At 36.4% G+C, this 13,920-nt stretch overlaps 1 protein-coding gene across 2 annotated transcripts in view; it reads right to left on the bottom strand.

The window, feature by feature from the left end:
* Nucleotides 1-13,920, bottom strand: part of LOC121313181 (protein FAM171A1-like) — a 61,607-nt gene that overhangs the window by 24,701 nt on the left and 22,986 nt on the right. The window contains exons 2-5 of one of the 2 annotated variants that reach the window (XM_041245475.1): nucleotides 11,718-11,945; nucleotides 9,790-9,882; nucleotides 4,274-4,432; nucleotides 1,576-1,752 (exon numbers count right to left, since the gene is read on the bottom strand). In XM_041245475.1, the coding sequence (XP_041101409.1) occupies nucleotides 1,576-1,752; nucleotides 4,274-4,432; nucleotides 9,790-9,882; nucleotides 11,718-11,945 (657 nt within the window). The remainder of the gene's footprint in view (nucleotides 1-1,575; nucleotides 1,753-4,273; nucleotides 4,433-9,789; nucleotides 9,883-11,717; nucleotides 11,946-13,920) is intronic. The other variant, XM_041245476.1, reaches the window with a different exon arrangement.

The following is a 13,920-nucleotide window of genomic DNA, read 5'->3' as shown; positions in this document are numbered from 1 at the left end:
AATGATTCATCTCTCCAAGGCAATCATCAACAACGCTACACAAACGAAATAAGGCTGAAACACGGCCCACTTGCCAGTTATGCCACTGAGTTAAGCTGCAATTTCTTCCCTAATGGCCAAGTTTAAAAATGGAAGATATGCATTATGTGAAATGTACAGTCAGTTGTTTCTGTAAGAAACAGACTAGCTTACTTTAAACAGCAAAATGCAACCGAAGAACATTGCTGTGGAACTGCGCTGGCATCACACCAGCTTAATCTCTCTAAGGGAGCTTTATGGCTATTTTATGCAAAGCTGTTAAAACTAGAACCCTGCCAGGAACTTTCCATCCAGTGCATGTTGTAAACAATTTTCTGTTACATGTTCTGTTACAAAATGGTTACAACTTTCCCATAATCAATTATTATAAAACTGGTATGCAAGTTGATGATTTTTTTTTATTTATTTATTTTTCCTGAAGTCATCATGAAATCTACACCATTGTCCAACTGCATGAGATGGAATTTGGAACCTCAGCTGAGCCACAGACCATACAAACCTAGGGGCAAAACTGTGCCTTCCAAATATTTTTGGTCTTGTAGGATCTGGATTTTCATATTATTTCCAGTGTTAGAATTATATTCTCTGTATTTTTAAGCTTGTCAATAATGGTGGCATCCCAAGCCTGCCAGATGTTATGCCCTTGACTACAACGCACTAGCAGAAAATAGTGACATAATTCTTCCCTACACTAAGGGTGCACTTGGAGTCAAATATTATTCAGCTCCAGAAGCGATGGCCACTGGCCAGTTCCATTAAACACATTAGCGGGGGTGGGGGCACTTCTGTTTACAAGCTATTTCCTAATTTCCCAAGGAAGACAATCAGAAACTACTCAAAGCAGGTGTGTTACCTCAAAAAGCTCCCCAAATAAGCATGGAAGAATAATAAACTCAAGGCAGATTTGAGTTTTAGATGCATAGTATACATTTATTTACTGTTTGTTTATTTATTTTTATCAGAATTTTTGCAATACAAATTGACTTGCTAAATAATTGGGTCCAGAAATAAAAATACACAACTGTATACTAAAACAAAATACTGCTTTAGAATGCAAACCAAATTGTCCATAAGGGCAGAAATCAGACATTTAAGCTTCATGTCTACATGGGTGCCCCCATTTACACAACCTTGATTATAAGAAATTAGGAACTGTTTTATGTGGTCGGCTGCATTGCCATCAAAGGGGTATTGTAATTTCTCACCAACATGGTTTTCTTTTAAAACTGCATATTATTACTTCATGCTTGTTGTCTGCTGGCTACTGAATTTCTATAAATGGGTCAATGAAAATGACCTGCAGGAGGACCGTGTTTCACTAGCTTGTGATTTATCTAAATAAATGTTAACCCACAAAAAAAAAAGAAAAAAAAAAACAAACAAAAAAAGTCTTTCACTACCGTTAAATCAACTGTCAATTTTTCAGTTGAATAATTGAAATAATCTAATAGCAGGTTAATCTCTTCTTAAAATTCCCACTTCAGACCAACCATCATATACTTCATAATTACTCAAATCATGTTCACTGTGGCTTACCGAGTTTCTGGTCAAAGCTCCACAATGGAATGTGATCATTCTCCTTCAGGTTGCTATTGGCTGGTAGAGGCAGAGTGACGTAGATCGGCCCACTGACTGGGATAACAGTCCCGTCATTCCCGAGCAGATGAATGCTGACTGCTGTGACAGGGGTCAGCTCAAACCTGCTGCTGTTTCCTGCAAGAGAAGTGGAAAAAATTAACACAGACCAGCCACTTCCAAGCAAGCACTCCAGCACTGTTAAAAAGAATATTGTTTTTGGAAAGAGGCAAGGCAAGTAGAAGGTGAAGTCATCATGTAAACAAAATCAGAAATGCTGCAAAATGTCTCGTATCATTTACTGTAAGGCTGAATCGCGGTTGGCACTCTTTATACACACTGAAAAGAAACTCTCGGCCCAGCGGTGTGCCTGCAAGAGTGGAGTTAAAACCGGCTTGGTAAAAGAATAACAGATCCTTGGATGCCAGTGTTTTTTCATCAATCAGATTCAAAAAAGACATTTCTTGCAAGGAGACAAGGATCCACCAGTAATTTAAAGCCAGTGAGACTAGCAATCAGAAATGACACCAAGGTCAATTAAACAAGACACAACCGATGAGATGTTCATATTTTAGGTGGCGCCTGTTGTGTCTCAAAAAAACAAACAATGTAAATGTAAAAGCACGGCGAACACAACTGCTCAGAAGTATGACAGCTCTATTTTCAGACAAGCTATTGATTCTTGATTGCTAAAGGTTAAAAAGGTTAGGAGTTATAGGCATTAGATTACAAATGCAACACAATTATTTTTAAGGATTAAGTGGCTGCAATTCAGACTGTACTGCAGGTCACTTTTTAAAATGATTTCTTACAAAGCATGTTGTAGTGATTAAAAAAAAAATACTTGTTTGGCTGCTCAATTTCCATATCAAATCGATCAGCTCACTGCTTATATTTCTAGAGGGCAATTTCTTTTTTTCTTGCATTAACAATTAAAAAACATTTGCTTTTAAACTGTACTTAAAATTTACCAGTCCAATTATTCTAATTAAGTGGTCCAGAGTTATTTAACAATGAATGGACTTTTTTTTTTTTTAAACTAAATCAGATATCCACAAAAGTATCTCAAGTCCAAGCCAGGCTCATAAATACCATGTCTAAGCCCCAACTGCTGAAATATAAGAGCATCCAGAACATTCTTCACAACATGGACTACTACAAATGCCAAACTTGAATGCATCTTTGTAATGCACTTTTTTTTTTTTAGCCAAGTCATTTTTAGATAGTACCGAAGAATGAAGTACATGCAGTGTATGCATAGCAAAAACAGCTGCAGTGCAAGCCCACACAATGTCCTGACAATGTGCCTCAACCTTGCCCTGGAGAAACCACCCTCTCCCTCTGTTACAGGGCTGGCAGGTCATCCATTGGCTTATTGTGATGGATCCCTGATCTGAGATGTCAGAGCTCATTTTACAGGGACAGGCCAAGCCAGACAACAAATCCTGATAACACAAACATATAGTTATTGTACCAACATACTAAGACACAGTAATAATGGTACAATATAGAATCATTGAAACACACTTTTCATTTTCAATATAGGGGCTGATTTGATCAACCTATACGAGGCCAGGATACCATATAGACAAATAGATCTAGATTCTATCTATCTATCTATCTATCTATATATCTATATATATATATATAAAGATTGTTTTCCAGCACTTGGCTATCACCCATCACACCAGTCATCTGTCTGTGGTTATCCTGGAATTACCCTTATCAGTAGATGGTTGATGCAACCCAAGTAGATTATCTAGTCATTTAAAATGCTCCAATGAAATGAAAAAATCTAGCTGTGGTTTACCCCGGCAGATTAGCGGTTGGTGTATTCATAAATGTTTTGACTTATACAACTTCTCTATTAGGTCAGTTGCTCAGAAAAGGTCCAAGAATACTGGCTTCATTGGAAAGCAGTTGACACATTTTAAGGGAGTGGGAGTATTTAAGCAGTTGGAAAGCTATGCAAGCAAAACTAGTCACAAAGTGCATTAGCATATAATGAATAAAACATAAATTCTCTGAATCATTGCAGAAAAATAGAACCATTATGCACAGTAGTACAAACGTCATAACCATGTTAGCATTACAAAAAAATAACAACCTTAACCATTTAATTGACTGATTCCTTTTAAAAACATTGAGAGGGGTGGAAAGGGTGTTTAAAATTATCCTCTTTGCTCAAGGTGGTAAACTGGTCCAAAAAAAATGCATATTTTTGAACTAAATTGAAGTAGTAGTAGTAATGTATGAAGAACGAACAGAATATGTTTATGCATACTCTTGTAACATACAATAATATAGTGGTACTTCATTATAAGGGGTTTGCTCCATACCTTGATTAATGTTTATTAAAGAATATTTTGGCAAAAAGAACAAAGAACAGTAAGATATGTGTACAGCAAGAGGGGTTGTTTTACGCTTGTAAGAGTTCAGGACTTCTGCCCACTGTGACTGGATTTTTTATACAAAATAAAATAAAAAAATTAAAAAATGGTGGGTAATATTTAAAATATTCCTAAGACCGACCAGGTTACCATCTTTCAACAAACAAATAGAAAGAAAAAGGAAGAAACCTCTCTAGGTTGTAGATTTTGGATTCACTAGGATTTCTGCTCATAGCTGAATGTGAAACTCTCTCTGTCCATGGTCTTACCTGTCCTATTCCCATCAAGTCCCTGTAAATAAGGGAAACTTTCTACCTCCCATGGAGAGCAGGCTGCAGTGAGAAAGGCAGTGAGGTTGCTGTAGGTAGAATTCTGGGGCAAGCTTAGTGCTCTTCTTTGAAACTGAACCCTAGGCTGGACCCTTGCTCCTGTAAAAGGTTAAAAACAGATTGGAGTTACTGCTGAATCTGGTCACATCAAGTGAAGATTCATAATTTGCAAAGGAGGTTGCCCAGTGTGGGTGATAACTTCATTCCATTATTAAATGCATTACAAAACAGTAGGTTTCACAGACCCAGCACTAATCTTGGACTACAGTAATGTTACTGTAGCTAAGGTAGTTGAAGATTAAAGACAATGGGGGCCTATGAAACCAGTCTTGAGGTCTATTTTAATGATCTGAACAGATCCTAAAACTTGCAAACACGCTCATAAATCATAGACCTTTGCTCAGAGTATTCTTATTATATTTTATGTCGGGTAAAACACCATACCCTGTAGAGTTAAAGTGCCGTAGTGTTTATATCCACCACCATGTGCATCAAATTAGACCTCCACGACTTCAAGTTCCACACCTCAGGACTTCAGAAAGAGTGCATTATTTGTTGTGGATTTGAAATTCCACAAGGTAGGAACAAAATAAAGGTATAGTATGCAAGAAACTAATTCAAGTTGACAAATATTTTCAGCTGTGCCTTCTTCAGTGCAGGACCAGAATAAGCAGATTGTTGGAGAATTATCAACTTATGTTTCTTAAAATATAACAACGTAAAGATCACTTAAAACACAAAAGCATTTTTAATCTTAAAGGAGATAAAAAAAAACGCTTTTTGGTTTGTTTGTAAATAAGATAGATGGGAAAGCAAAGTAATTATTTTGATTGTTTTTGATCGGTATATGCATGTCAAACAAGCTGTTTAAATTCCACGGTCTATCAAACTGTAATCAGCCATTGCTGGAAATCCCTCCTGTGATGTCACTGCTTGGAGAAGGCAGTGGGAGAAGTATGTAAAGAGTGTGAAGCAAGTGATTTCTCTCATTGAAATTGTTTGGAAAATGTCACTTTTTTTTTTGTAATTGTGACTTAATGATGATGACTTTGTACAATATCGTTATAACAAAGTAATTTAGATACTATTTACATGTAGCTTTTACATGAGATGTCCAGTTTCCAGATGTCCATAGTACTTGGTAGTAAAGTAAATGGACTTGGCATCAGTGACCTGGTGCCGGTTGTACTAAGGGATTTAAAATAAATAAATAAATAAATAAATAAAAATTGGTTCTCAGCTCATTTTTTTTGGAAAGGTGTTCGTGTACCAACAGGTTTTTTTTAAATGTAGACAAGAGGTGGCTTTAGCGGTGCAGTTTTGTGAAAAAGAAACTATACCGAGGAAATAATGATAAAACTTTAAAAATAATAACAAAACTTTAAAAATAATAAAAATACAATATACTTATTGCTTAATTTAAAACATTAAAGATGTGTATATGGCACGTAACACCTATGCAGGGGGGTGGGTAATTATTATTATTATAATAGTAATAATAATAATAATAATAATAATAATAATAATAATAAATGTAATGCGTACAAGAATTATGAAGCACACAAATATAAACACAGGCTACCTGCTAGTAATAGGTCATACAGAGTCAGCTCGGATGTCTAAACAGCAGTGCAGTATCCAGGACCCCTCTATCCAGGCACACAATTTTAAAACTGGCATCTTGCGTGATGCAGGGTGGACCTTGGCCTGAGAATTTTTCAGGAATTCTGTGCTGTACGAGAGGAATTTTAAAACAACAAACACATTCCTCACGAGTCGGCATCACTGTGCAGTTGCAGCAGCTACACCAGAAATTGTGTGCTGTTCTGTCAGGATACGGATGTCTCTCACTATCTGGACCAGATTCCCAGGAATTCCTTTTCTTTCAGTTTCAATAGGGCCTAGGATTGGCTCAAATTCATACAGAAAGTTTTTACCAATAAATTCTAGCTCTTCAAAGTCACTTAGTTCCAGTGATCTTGTGAGATTTGCCATCTTTGTTTACACCCGCCGGTTGAGCGCTCCAAACAGCGACATCACAGGAAAACTCTGTCAATACGGTGGAACACGAGTGGGCATCCAATCACAATCACATTTCCTCTTTTACACCCAGGAACAAGAGAGTGGATGTCAGTGAGCTACTGACCTCTGGATAACAAAGGCCAGCCCTCCAGGTGTCTGCCTGAGCTCACCAGGAACCTGGCCAGTTGGGTCCACTGCAGCACAATGAGAAGAAACAGTCCTTTCTGTTTTTTCGCCTACCTAACAAGCAGGAGCAGCAGAGCAAAATGGAACACTCTCTCCGGGATCGCCTGCAAAGACCAGCAACTTTGCCTGACCAGGACACAAACCTGATCTCCTGTGACCATTTCTCACCTGCTTTTACCAGGTGGTCCACATGCCAATGAAGCAAAACAATCAGGTTATGGTCTCAGTGATCATCAATTCTAGTCATTAGCAGTTATCAGCAGACCCTGTGGTCATCCATTAACACAATCACACTTCGGATACAAAGAGGAAATTAGGTTTTCTCATAGCTATATAAAAGAAAAACCCAGCCTGTGAAGGTTGATTTGGATATTTGGCCATAAAGAAATAGAAACCTGTCTGCTCCCAGAGAACCTATTTTACATTGCAACAGTCTCTTGGGTTAACTGATAAAGCAACATGTTTCCCATCAAATTTTTTTTTGCAGTGATGTGATGACACAGCCTACTACTGGATGCCTAAACAGTGATGTAACCCTTTAACAAGTTCCTCAGTGGAAAAACAAGAGCAGGATAAACCAACCAACATGAATCCAGTAGAACACATCTGGTAGAATATGGTGATCTCCCTGAGAAAACATAATATGGCTGCTGTATAGGTAAAACTGTTAAAGCATTTGCCAGCTTTGCAGAGTTAATACAGCCTGGAAAAGGTGGCTGGCAGAACACTGAATCACTGGCACAAATAATTGTGAATGTTGCAAGTCTACTTATGAGAACTCTCTAAGTTCCTGGGGCTATCTCCCTCTTTAGCAGCAGTGAGAACAGTCCAAACAAACATCAAACTGGGAGCTGATTTGCTGGCCCAGGTTGCCAGTCCTTGTAAGCAATCTTACCAACTCTTTCAACCCTGCAGACCTCTATGTAGGAAAGATAACTGCACTCAAAATGGAAGAAAGGTCTGCAACTCCAGCCAAAACAGTACAAGTCAGTGACATTTTTCTAATTACTTTTATAAACTATTTCATTTTTCAGTGAAGTTACTCAGTGCTAAATGAGGCAATGCAGTGCACTGAAGTACTGTAGGCAACAACTAATTAACAACAGCTTTATCAGTGCTGAAGGTGCAGCTGAGGTTAGTTTGTTAATCTGATCTTAATTAGAGCATAACAAATGTTACTATATTTTTTGATATTCCTTAATGCCTACCAATGCAAACTAAATATTCATCAGTTTACCTCTAGAAACTAGTCATCCATTTATAAATTACTTTCCATAGTCTTTGCACTACCTGGACCTTGCAGTTACTTTGCTTATTACTACCTTTCAAAAGCCTGAAGTACAACTGAATTGAACACTCACTGGTTATTCATTATTGTACAGCTTAAAGTTGATATATTTGTTTGTGTGCATAAGTATTGTTAAAGTGAATATTAAGAAAAACGATCACTACTTCTAACAATAATAAAACAACCCTACTTATTCTACAAGCAATCATCTAATTGCAGGCTGTGTACCCATATAAGATTTAATACAATTAGTACAATTACCCAACTGCTCCCCAAGATAACAGCATTTCGAGTGCTGCATTCAATTGATCACCTGCGGCTACCATCAATCTCATAACACACTGCACATCGTGCCCCATCTGCAGTGGTTGGAGGTCAATATGTAAACTAAGCCTCTAGCACGACTGTCACTGTCGAGATGAACTCACACAGCTTTACTCCCCAGAGCAATTCCCTTTCTATCTGAGCATGCCTGGTGCTGCACACAGGAACCTGCTCTGCTGCCCTGGCCTCTGCAGCTTCTACAGATTATCTTTATGCATCAACAAACTTCAGCTACAGCTAGCCTGATAAGCAGTCGTGATGATATTTGAGCATTCTTATCTCGCGCGTTTGCATAAAAAAAAAAACCCAAACATTATCTTTTAATGAGAAAACCCTTGCAATTAACTGTAAAAACAACATGAACAAGTACCTTTAGTCTGGTCTAAAAGCTATTTTATGTTTAAGAACAGGATATTACTAACATTTAAAAACAGATGGTACAGCACAATTTGTTCACGCGATAGTTAGCAATTAACAGAAACGGCAGCATTTTTGTATTCCAACAAAACCTGATTAATTGCTGCACGTATACAAAAATGCAGAAAACAGCATAAATTTGCTGGCAGTTTTTGCAGGATCATCTTGAGATCACAGTATAACCACAATGAGTTCTGCAGGATCATCGAGATCACAGTATAACCCCACTGTGAGTTTTGCTGGATGCCTGTACATTATAGTTGTTTGATAGAGTCCTTCCCAGAAAGCACTACTGGTTTTAAATTTAAATCTAACCAAAACAAAAGACATTATTCATCAAGAAGCATCGTGTTCTTGTAAAATGCAGCATTTTAGATAATAAAAAGTTTATGCAATAACACTAAGGTTGCAGCTGCAGTTCATGGTTTTCAAAGTGTACAGAAAGTTAATTTGAGGCTTTATTGCAACTAATTATTAAAAATGGAAAAATCAGGTATGTTAATTCAATGTAAATTCAAGTTTTTCCATCAATCTTATATTTATTCCAGTATAGGTGGTATCAGTCAGATGGAGGAGGTGTTTAAATACTATATGCACATCAAATTTAAAACCATTTACTTATATTTGAACTTCTTAGCTCTTCAGCAGTGAATTTCTTGGTGAATACGACTATCAGCGGTAGCTTTCAGTTAAAGCATGTACTCTGTAATCATGTTACAAGTGAAATACATTGGTTCTATGAAGCCCCTAGAGTTCACCGGAGTGCTAGAGAGGAGACTGGAATTCCCCTCTGTATTCAATGCTGTATTCTGTTCTCACTCCCAGAGGAAAGACATTTTATGTGACAGCAATAAAAGGCCAAGAAATTCCACCTCATGCCAATTATTTTGTCACTGTACAAAAAAAAAACATACCCAAGGTTACCAACACACTATGGGTAGGGATTGAAAAAAAAAAAAAAAATACGAGTTATTAACTTAATATCACGTATTAATTTCACTACAGAATCCAACACGTACACTACTTAAATTTTACTAAAACATTTGAAAAATAATAACTTGAAAGACAAACAGCTACATTGTAGTGGAATCCTTTATTAGTTTTATTTGAAAAACTTACATGCCATGCAGATTTACAATCGTAGTTGTTGTGTTTCACGGTTATTATATAAATGGCATGAATCTGAAAATGAACAAGGTTCCATCTTAAAGATACATACCTTGAAATCCAGAGACAATCTGGACAATGTCTTCATACACCATTAATGTAGCAGATCTCTCAGGAAGCAAGTCAAGGCTCAACGAAGAAAACACTGGAAATAAAACATAAGCAGGAAGTAGCGTCAGTACTCAATAATAACCACATGGTGCCATATCTGATATCCCCCACATAATGCCAGTGAAAAGTAAAAATATTCAAAGCACTGCAGGACACAGTCTCACTGATGGATACGAGAAGGAGATGACTGCGTTAAAACTGTTGTATCTTAAAACTACAGCTGCTTTATTGGCAGCTATACTGCATCAATAACCTTTGAACTTGAACTTCATTAGCTCTGGCATTCTCATTCATCAGGATGACAAGTGACAAACGAGACTGAACCCTCAACCCACTTTATATGTAAGAGATTATTTATTTATTTATTTATTTTTTTAAATACAGTATAGTACACCCCCCTTTATTGGCTAAGCCTTACAAAAAGACCAGAGTATGCCTATTAGTCCACTCGCTACAATTTACAAATCATTAATCATTCAATAAAGAGCAGCTTACAAACTCCACTGAGCTATTTTAAGCTATGAACAAACATATCTGGGCAAATATATTTTTAATGAGATGGCAATACACTTTGTTGTTTGTTGCACTCTAAGTAGCCCCAGTGGTAGAAGTTTGATTTGTCCCCACCCTTACAACTTCTGCGCCTAATGCATTCAATAAAATCCATAAAAAGTCCAAAGCTACATGGCTTACTTCTCTCTTAGTCACAAGTCATGTTAATTGACAAAATGCACTGCAGTGGTAGGTCAACAGACTGAACTGAACTGATGATCTAATCCTGTAACAAAAGGTGGCGATGTTCCTTTTAAGACATCCTCTCATAAATTAAACACCTATTTTGGTCAACTGGGACACAAGATGTACAGTACTACATATTTACAGAGTAGGCATAATTTAGCAAACCTGAATACCAAACAAAATCCTGGTATCCAACTATGGTATAAAGCAGTTTTTCAATGACAGCAAACAGACCTTAGCATAAAAAAGGGTACATTGAGCCTGAAGGCTTGGCAGATGGTATAATTGTTTAGCATGAAACAAAAGCTGTTGCTGTGAAGCTTTTATGACATCGTTTTGTTTTTAAGCGAAATATCCAATGTATCAGACAGATTATTTTGAGTGATAAATTTATGGTAAACACAAAACAATCCATTATTTTAAAAGGCTGTTCACAAAATCAATCCAGCTTCACCTATTAAATGACAAATCTCATCTTGCAAACAATTACTTTTAAATGTTGATGGATAATAATAATAATAATAATAATAATAATAATAATAATAATAATAATAATAATAATAATTATTATTATTTTTAAAAAACCATAGCCCCAGGATTTTCACACACTTTTAAAGAGACAAATATACTAAAATAAGCTCACATTCTTGCATGTAAAAATAGTTTATTTTAAAACAAGGATATCAGTGACATTAATTCCCCGCTACAACTGTAAATACAAAATTAGAGCTATCAGTTATAATGAATAAGAGGAACACCATGGCCTACATCTGCTGTATGCACATGTACTGTATTGCAAACATGCAAGTTTGAAATTCAGACAGATTATTCTATTCAAATACCCTCTGATTCGGATGCTTTTTCAGCAGGGAAAAAAAGTAATTTGCACATCAGCCAGCCTGGGACATCTTAATATTGGAAACAGAAAGAACAACTGAATACTCTATTAGTTTGAAAAGAAAAAAAAATGTAATCTTTTATTAAGTGCTGCTCTTTTTTCTTTGTAATACCATCATCTTACACAATGCTTATGTACTACTACAATTTACTGAAGTCAATAAAACAACCTACAGTACATCAACTGCTGGACAAACACAATATCACTTATTTAATAGTTAAAACTGTACATACCTGGTAATCTGGTTGGTCGCCACGGGGCAGAGTTTGGCACATAGCCCTGCTTGGTTGCCGTGACAATCAATAGGGTGCCGACTCTGTAGTTAAATTTAATAAAGGCGTTGCCATCTGCTCCTGAGGTTTTTGAGGTGAGGGAGGTCTGGTTGACAAAAATTTCAATGTTGGCTCCAGCCACGGGCTGATGAGTACTTGCATCACTGACGTGGACTTTCAGTGTAACCTCTGCAAGAATAAATAAATAAAATAAATAAAATCTAAATCATGTTTTTGACTCAGGCCCTAAATGCATCCTGACAATCCTGCTAACTTTCCCTTATCAGACTTTCTTCTTAATAGAACACAGCTTAAAACCTGATTTGCACAGGACTAAAAATCACCACATAAAACAGGTGGTTTTGGAATTTTTACCAACACTGGTGTAATTTTGTCCCGTGCAAATCATCCAGACTTTTAACCCAGATAACTGTCAGAGGTCCTCTGATTATTTTACAGGAAATCGGAACCTTCTGTAAAATTCAAACTCATGCCTCCTGTGTTTTTTTTTTTTTTATTAAGTAAAAAACATGTAAAACAATAACAACATTGTAATACAAGTAATATATATTGTAATAATTCTTGAGTAGGCACATGTGTAATACAAAAATTAAAAGGATCATATCCTGTGTCTCTTTATTCCTGTGCGAATCGACCACGTCAGTGTTATGTTAGAATTGATACAGCATTTCCGGGGTATTTGCCTCAAAGCAATACCAGCCTTTACAATAACCCATAATATAACATTAAAATTGGTATGATCTGTCCTGAAATTCTCCAGTTCAGTAAAATGCTATGATTGTGCAAAACCAAACTGGGGACGGGCAAAAATACAAAACAATTGGTGACTCTTAAATGAATACATACAAAATGAAATCACCCACCCACTTGGACCTCAGGAAAAAGTTTAAATTTATTTTTTATTTTAAAAATGTCTTTAAAAAGGCCTTGAAGTATCATCATATCTCTCACAGCCTATTTCTCACTAAAGTGAGGCCATTTTCTTTCCACTGCAATAAGCCCCATATTTAATTAACCAAGCTCTAAAACGACGAAGAGCAGATAAAAGGTCTGACTAGACAAGATCTCTATTGGCATTTTCACCAAATCAGTCTGCATGTAATCTAAGCCTTCAAACAGTGCTTTCTGGAAAGGGACAATAGATCTACTGTAGTATCCCCCACTATTTCTTTTTTTTTTGTTGTTTGTTTTTTATTATTGAAGAAAGTCCTTGTGGGAAATACTGTAGTAAAACACACCACAAACCCAACAATGATTTCTCTAAAAGTGTCAAACTAATAATATAGCAATTATAAACATTCTGAAACACAATCCTTGTCTTTTCTAGTAATTTCCACATCATAGCCTGGCCAAGGCTAGCCATGAAAACACACGTCTCAAATCTCTCAGGTCCACTTTACAATCTTGCATAACGAGTGTACAAAATTAACCTATCAGAAGGCCTTTCAAGACAATAGGCATCCTCAGCACTTTTTGTCTGCTCATTAACACTGAGCAAAAAAAAACTGCCCTTGGCCTTAACCCCTTCTGAGTTCAGGAAACTGCTGGAAAAACAAAACCCCAGTCACCTAACAGCTACTGTAAACAGCCTGCTTTGTTAAAACTGTCAGAAGTGTTTTTCCATTGATCAATGAGAAAACAATTGGCTGGAAAATTGCACACTCTCTCAAACAATGCTTTTTGTTTTGGAAAGGCTGCTTGCAGTACCCATGGAAGTTGCACTGTGCAATCACAATTACAATACTAAAGTTTATTTCGGATGGCACCTAAGTATTCCACAACAACTGCACTTATTAGACATACATATCTTATATTCTGTAACAAGAGGAATTAAATTCCAATAATTTGTGCCATAATCCAAAATAAATAAATAAATAAATAAATAAATAAATATGCCAGCTGAGCAAACCATAACCTAATATATGAGCAGTTACACATTGGAGACAGTCGGCTTTAAGCCCTTGTCTACTGAAGACTAATGTCCCCACTTTATAACTAATAGTAGTTAATAACCAGCATCACATTTTGGAGGTTATGCAGTTTGCTTTTTATTGTCTAGATTCTTCAGCTTAATTGGTATTTGACCATATACTGGTAAAATTACAGGTAAAAATTATTATATTCTATTTCCCCAGTCTGAACT

The sequence above is a fragment of the Polyodon spathula genome, chromosome 3, assembly GCF_017654505.1.
Source record: "Polyodon spathula isolate WHYD16114869_AA chromosome 3, ASM1765450v1, whole genome shotgun sequence".
Lineage (NCBI taxonomy): Eukaryota > Metazoa > Chordata > Actinopteri > Acipenseriformes > Polyodontidae > Polyodon > Polyodon spathula.
Note: the sequence above shows the minus strand (reverse complement) of the source record. Positions and strands in the feature narration are given on the sequence as shown.